The sequence below is a fragment of the Medicago sativa genome, chromosome 5 (assembly GCF_051527215.1).
Source record: "Medicago sativa cultivar Bolivia chromosome 5, Bolivia_mono, whole genome shotgun sequence".
Lineage (NCBI taxonomy): Eukaryota > Viridiplantae > Streptophyta > Magnoliopsida > Fabales > Fabaceae > Medicago > Medicago sativa.
In genome coordinates, this window is record NC_140753.1 from 28,101,911 (window position 1) to 28,109,734 (window position 7,824).

The 7,824-nt window shown below is 32.8% G+C and overlaps 1 protein-coding gene across 2 annotated transcripts; it reads left to right on the forward strand.

Annotated features, from left to right (window-relative positions):
• The first annotated feature begins 539 nt into the window (after positions 1 to 539).
• GALT1 (galactosyltransferase1) lies at positions 540 to 7,175 on the forward strand. 2 transcript variants are annotated; one of them, XM_085714913.1, is made up of 8 exons: positions 540 to 666; positions 1,642 to 4,083; positions 4,524 to 4,759; positions 4,860 to 5,141; positions 5,424 to 5,552; positions 5,633 to 5,812; positions 6,412 to 6,519; positions 6,641 to 7,175. In XM_085714913.1, exons 2-8 carry the CDS (start codon positions 3,318 to 3,320, stop codon positions 6,857 to 6,859), a joined length of 1,920 nt encoding a protein of 639 aa, XP_085571039.1. In that variant the 5' UTR covers positions 540 to 666; positions 1,642 to 3,317; the 3' UTR covers positions 6,860 to 7,175. The 2 variants fall into 2 exon arrangements, with proteins under 2 accessions (XP_085571039.1, XP_085571038.1); XM_085714912.1 differs by having other exon boundaries at positions 3,014 to 4,083.
• The last annotated feature ends 649 nt before the right edge of the window (positions 7,176 to 7,824 follow it).

Consider the following 7,824-nt stretch of genomic DNA (forward strand, 5'->3'; position numbering starts at 1 on the left):
ACTCAATCAATTAAAATTATATTCATGCTCTATCAATTAAAAATAAACTCATAAAAACATGTCATCTTGAGCTTAACTTAATTGATAAAGACAATGAATAATATATGCAATATTCGGAGTTCAAATATCGGCCACCACCAAAACTCTTAAAAACATATTAAAATCAAAGGTTTGTTGAATATTATTTTGAGTGTCGCATTTGATTAATTCCTATTTTTTTTTTTGTTTTTTAGGGGCATTTTAGCAAGTATTTGTGTATTCACATTTAACATATAAATAAAAATTACAATTAGAAAATATAATCAATACATGTTTATTTACCTATTTACCCTTTCATTTCTCATCCGAAAAATCTGATAACACCGGAGAAAAAGGTGTCCGAATGTCTCGATGTTTTTTACTTTTCAATTACGCGTCTCTTTCTTTAACATATTTTTATTTTCCTTTTCCAATTAAATAATTAATTATTTTCTATTCTTAAGTTTCAATCACTTCGTAATTCGTAACACTATTAAGTTTGAACATTGAAGAAGAAAAAGAAAGAAGAAAACACACAAAATCAGAATAAAGAAACTTCAAACTTAAACAAAACACTGAAACAACAATTTCACTTTCTCTCTCTTTCTCTGCATTTTCCACCATTTTCTCGAGAAAATCTCTCACAAGGTACAACGATTCTCTCACTCTCTCTATCTCTTTCTCTTTCTCCTTCACTGTTTTACATTGCGATTCTACTTCCTTTTCAACCTCGATTCTTTCTAATTTCTTCGAATTTATTTCTGATTTTTGACTCTGTTTTTACTTGCTTTTCGTTCAAGATGCTTGTACAATTTTTGCAGAATTTAACTGTAATTTTTTAACCGCTTTAACTTCTTTTTTTTTTTTTGTAGTTTTGTGCTAATTATTGTTCATGATTTGTTTTTGTTTTTGTTGTTCCCGTTTTTGTTATGATTCATGTTTTTTTTTTCCTGCTTTAGAATTTTATTTGAGATCAAATAGTTTAGGAAGAAGCTTGAAAAATAACGCGTTTAATGGTTCTAGAATTTTCATTGTCAAAAAAAAAAAGTTCTGGAATTTTCACACACGGATATATATAATATAAATATAAAAAATTCTAGATATTTTCTTTTATACATGCATTTGTCCATTCAGTTATTTTAGTAGATTTAATTTAATGCTGAATTTGTGAAAAAAATAAAACCATGAATTTAGTAATTTTAGTAGATTTAATGCTGAATCTGTGAAGAAGAAGAAGAAAAAAAAAACCATGAATTTAGTAAGATCTGAGATTAAATCGGTAGTTATAAGTAATTGATTTCATAAGTGATTTTGAGCTGTTATATGTTTCTGATTAATGCATCATTGGAGATTTAGATTAAATTTAATTTATTATTTTCTGTGATTTATTTTTGTGTCTTCAAACCATGAGTCAATTTATTTGTCTTTGTTCTTCTAAATATTTTGATTTTCATTTGTTTTAATTCCTAATTATTATTGTTATTATTTTTTTGGGGAATTATTTTTGTTGTTGTTGTTGTTGTTGTTGTTATTATTATGTTGACGGTTCAAATTTCTTTTGCAATATAAATATGAATTATCGTATTACTATGTTGACTAAAAATATAGTGGTTGTTTGCCTAGGTTGGGCATTGACTAGGAACATTTATTTATTGATACAAAACTTTATTCAAAGTGGCTGCATTAAACTTTAATAGAATGCCTTAAAGGGAATTGACTAACAACAGGAAAATGTCTGATGATAGGAAATTATTATGTAGCACGACACTTCTGATTGAAGACGTGTCTGGTGTCTGACACCAAAAATTACATTGAATTATGTGATTTTTCTCAATTTATTATCTGCGTCGTTGATGTTTGTGCCATATCCGGTGCTTGTGTTGATGGCACCTTCATTAGATTACTAGCAAATAATAATTTCCCAAAGCAATGATAAATCTTGAGTTTCAATTGGAAAGAAGTAAAAAACAGGGTAAGGCTTGAACGATATACCAAAAATGGTGGACCCCTTCCTGGGCCCTACGTATGCGGGAGTTTTAGTGCACCGGGTTGCCCTTTGAACAATTGGAAATAAGTTGTGATTCATATTACTTCACAGAATGTAAAAAATTCAACTTTTTTTGAGATAATCTTTGAGTTTGATTACTATTGATATGTTAGCGAATTAAGGCTTGAAACCAATTACAACAAGAGAAAACTAATAGATGCACACAAAACTGATAACTGAACAAAATAGTAGTATTAAAACAGTAGTCATATTAAACAATTAAAACAGTAGTCGTATTAAACATCTGAAAAACATTTAAAACAGTATTAGAGTTAACGCAATTCAGTCTTGGAGCCCCTTTTTCACAATTTTTTTTCTTCTCATTTTCCTTTGATCTCGACTCGATCTTTCTAATTTTCTTTTTACAATGTAGAGAGTTTACATGAATATGCGTCACTTCTATCTTACTTAGATTGCCTACTCACATAAGAGATACTCAATGCTATTTATAAGACCCCTGTATTCAAGCTCTGCTGAAAATATAATTTTGTTAAATTGGGTTGCGACCATTATATGATTGTAATTTGTAACAGAATGTAACAACCTTTCACAAAATCGTAACAGGCTCACATATGCTGCAACATCTGTGTAGCATGACCACTTGTAACAGATTTTGAGACAAATTCAACATGATTTTGTTAGGATACAATTTTTTTTGTTTATTTTTTGACGGGAATGTTAGGATACACGATTTGTTCACTTGAAAATCACACATCTTAATTTTGGTTAAAATCCTATTTGTACTGATTTGTGGTGTTTTCATTCTTTTGTTTGTGTAGTATCCTACTAACAAAAGGTGGTATGTTTCTTTAAGTGAAAAAAGGATCATAACACTTGCTTTTGATTTGTATTAATCATATTGGCAGAACACCATGTTTGATTTATTTTATTCACATCTACTGTAATATTTAAAGGCATAATTATATTAACTTATTGTTTTGAATTCAGGTTCAGCATGCTTGCTACATTTGACGTGCTTTTGATATAGTTTTCACGGTGGATATCTCAGTATACCAAAAACGCTTCTAAAGGCTGGTAGTTACTTGGTATCATATAGACAGCAGACTTGAAGAAAAAAGTTAACCTTTACTATATCTGTGTTCCTTATTATTTCTACTCTACCATTTTTTGCTACACAATTACGACAAGGAGTTGTCTGAAAGATAATGATCAATTTGGTTGTAATTTGGCATCCATATGATCAAGTACCATAAATACATAGGGATATTGTTTCATTCGTAGGATCATCAAGATGAAGAAATTGTACGGAGGAGTTCTGATTGCCTCATCTTTTACACTGTTTATGCTTATGATCATGCGATATGGGGTCATGAAAAATCCTATTGGTGAAGGTTATTTGACTATACCTGTCTTGATTAATGGTACTAATCCTCTAGAATGGATTAATCCTGTGATTCCGCCTGCTATTCAAAATCCAGTTGCTACTTCTCAAGTTATTTCTGCGGACATTTTAGTATCTAGCCTCTTTGCCAGGAACAACTTTTCCAAACAAGAGCAGCAAACTCTGCAGACATGGAACCACTTGAAACACTTAATTGATCATGTTCAGGGTTTACCTAGTGCAACAGAAGCTATCAAGGAAGCTGCCAGTGCGTGGAATAGTCTTGTTTCCTCAGTTGAAGAGCAAAAGCAAGGCCGTGGAAATGATAGTTCAAGAGCAAAAGAGAAGCAGTGTCCCCATTTTCTTAATAAGATGAATTCTACTGAACTTGGTAATAGTAGTTATAGACTGCAAGTACCTTGTGGTCTGACACAGGGTTCTTCGATTACTGTAATTGGTATTCCAAATGGTATTCTAGGTAATTTTCGGATAGATTTGACTGGTGAACCAATCCCTGGGGAGCCTGATCCCCCAGTTATCTTGCACTACAATGTTAGGCTTCATGGTGATAAAATCACCGAAGATCCAGTAATTGTCCAAAACACCTGGACAGTAGCTCATGATTGGGGTGAAGAGGAACGATGTCCATCTCCTGAATCTGCAGAGGTTAAGAAAGGTAAAAAAAATACTCTTGTTAACATCAATAGAAATTCATGTTCATCATAATTGAAGTCAAAGTTTCCTCTAATGATTCTGAAATCAATCATAATTGATGTCAAGGTTCCTCTTATCTTATGATTCTGAAATCAAAATTTAAGAAATTTTTGTTCAAGGATTTCCAAAGAGTATTTCTTCTAGAACAAAAAGACTCATGTTTTCTGCTTAGTTTTATTATCCTATTAATGTGCAGCTGCAACAGATTTGAATCCTGTCCGCATGAAAATCAATTTCTTTTTCTTACAATCTTCATCTTTGCTGTTCTTCTGCTATATTATTTTGTAGTGTTAAAACTTTATCTGTATGATTTTTGCTGATCCAGATGTTGTAAATACCGTAACGTTCTTTTGCATAACTTCTTTTAACTTCCTTTACTTATATCGTTGTTTCTTATGCCAGTTGATGAGTTAGAGCAGTGCAATAAGATTGTTGGGAAGAACATTAGCCATCTTTACACGGGTGGCATGCATTCCCACACTTCGAGACAAATTTCAGCAACTGAAGAGCAATCAATTAAGAGAAAATACTTCCCTTTTAAGCAAGGATACCCTTTTGTCGCAACCATTAGAGTGGGATCAGAGGGAATCCAGATGACAGTTGATGGAAAACACATAACTTCATTTGCTTTTCGCGAAGTACTTTCTCTCTCTTGCTTCTACTTTTTTAATATTAAATATTGAATAATTTTTGTTTTAATGTTTTGACTAACTTTGCTAGTTATGAATTATGATTCAGACTTTGGAGCCATGGCTTGTCAGTGAGATCAAAATTTCTGGGGACCTAAAACTAGAATCTATTCTTGCAAGTGGTCTGCCTACATCAGAGGATTCAGAGCATGTTGTTGATCTGGAATTATTGAAAGCAAGTCCTCTATCTGCACAGGCCCCGTTGGATCTCTTCATTGGTGTTTTCTCTACAGCTAATAATTTTAAGCGACGGATGGCTGTTAGAAGAACCTGGATGCAGTACAATGCTGTTAGATCAAGTACAACGGCTGTGCGCTTCTTTGTTGGTTTGGTAGGTGTTACTTGTGTTTGTCTCACACGATTCTTAATATTAGTAGAATTGAGTAAAGATCTCCTTATCATATAACAATTATCATAATATAAATGGAAATTTTATTGTATTTTTCTGAATTGGTGGTCTTCAAAATTCAAAATTGTTACAAAATATACTTATATACACTTTGTAGCCTTTTCATCCATCCTAAGGACATGATTGCAACTTTACAAAATTCTCTGTTAATAGTGTTACATGTTGGATTTTACTGAATTTGGTCTGATGTTTGATTTGGTGCAGCATAAAAGCCAAATAGTTAATGAAGAACTGTGGAAAGAAGCACAAACGTATGGAGACATTCAGTTGATGCCGTTTGTTGACTACTACAGCCTCATCACCTGGAAATCTTTAGCAATATGTATATTCGGGGTAAATGTCCGTTGTCTTGTATTTTCTTTGACTTGGCAGGAAAATCTTTCCTCTTCTCATTGGCAATATCTTTTGAACAGACACAGGTTGTTTCAGCGAAGTTTGTCATGAAGACAGATGATGATGCATTTGTTCGTGTAGATATAGTGCTAGCCTCTTTGAAGAGGATCAATGTGTCTCATGGGTTACTATATGGACTCATCAATTCAGATTCCCAGCCTCATCGAAATCCTGATAGCAAATGGTACATCAGCCAAGAGGTAATGATATCTTCTCTTTGTAAGACTAATCCTTCTTACATTCTATTTACTTTATTAGTTTCTGACTGTAAGTTTATGGAATATGGTATATGCAATGTTTATTGATTGGACCTGCTTTTAAATAGATCTTGGACGAATGTATTGGTCTTTGTACAAATATTCTCTATTCATACAAACTGAAGAGCTTATAATGAATGTAAATTCCCATGGTTGGATTGAAACTTGGTTATTCAGTCATGTCATGGTCCATGGGTTGGTGCATTTTCGTCAATTATCCTATGCTTAGTATCGGAAAATGCCAAGTTCCAGAACAGTTTACATTGTTAGAAACTCGGTGAGAAAACATCCGAAATTGGACTGAAATGCTTAGTTGATTGGAACTTCAGTAAATGTATATTGGATTGGAACTTCTATTAGCATATATCCAGTTTTTTTTATTTGATTTATTTATCATAAATATTTGATATTTAAAGTTTTCGTTAACTTGTTATCATTTTCTCTGTAGTTTTCATTTGCATCTTGTTTTTGTTCTTTTTTCTTCTCTACTTACTTTAAACGGACATAACATTATCTTATTGTATGCTAATGCTATGGTAAAGGAATGGAGCGAAGGAACTTATCCTCCATGGGCACATGGTCCCGGTTATGTGGTTTCACATGACATAGCTAGGACAGTTTACAAGAAATACAAAGAGAATCATTTGAAGGTATGTACAATCCTTTATTTGCTCAAAATGTAAAATATCTCTAGTGGCCTCTAAATGTGTTATGTACAAAAGCATTGCAAGCATAGATGAACACTCAGCCAATTCTGAAACTGTTTTGCAGATGTTTAAATTAGAAGATGTTGCAATGGGAATCTGGATCGCAGACATGAAGAAGGAAGGTCTAGAAGTTCGATACGAGAATGAGGGCAGAGTTTATAATGAAGGTTGCAAGGATGGTTATGTGGTTGCCCATTATCAAGGTCCTAGGGAGATGATATGTTTGTGGCACAAACTTCAGGAGTTAAAACGCGCAACATGCTGTGGTGATAGGAGGAGGTGACTACTGAGTACTGACTAACTGCGATATCACTTCTGATAAAGAGTTTTCCACTTTTTGAAGCTTGTATAATAATTAGAATAGTTAGTGCAGCCAGAAATGATTAGAAATAGTTAATAGCAGGGCATATTAGTAGTCATAGATCCGTTCAAGTAAATCTGATGATTGTTCTGTGTAGAGAGAGGGAGAGAGATTTGTATAGAGCTGCCAATCAGAAACGGGTTATCAAATTTTGGCACAACTGATCAATATTTTGATTGGAAACATGTCATTCATTGTAGAAAGAAACCTCAAATTTTTAACAATTTTTTTATGCCAATACTGCCATAGTCTAGTGGAAAATTCTTTGGTATCCTTGAGTCGCCACCTTTTTGTTTTGATAGAATCCTAGAGTCAACTTCGTTTGACTAACACTACCGACTTTTATATACTTCCTCCATTCCATATTAAGTGACACAGCTGACTCTGTCACACATACCGATGCATTTTTTCAACTCGAGTTCGGCTCGTTTAAAGTTCACGAACAGTTCGGTTCGTATCGTTGGGTTTTGTTCGTTCGCTCGAATCACATAATTTAAAGGTCAATTTTTTTTCTTCAAAAAAAGTCAATTTATAGATCTTTTACTTATAAACCCTTCGAACTTGGACATCATCAATATTGTTATCAAAGTGAAGCATAACCTTGTATAAAAGAGTTCATGACTTTTGTGCAAAATAAAAATGAAGCATAACATGAACATCTACCATGCTAGGACACATTAAGTTATCAAAGAGCCATACAAGAGTTATCTGCAATAATTAATTTGTTTATGCATCAAATAAGTGTGATAAAATAATAATTTCTGGAATATAGCGTTACATATCAATGAAAGCCTTGATGAAGGTTCTTTTTTTCAATGCCTACAATATTAAAAAGTGACTACAATTGTAATGTGAATCATAAGAAGAAAACGAATGTAAGAAAGAAG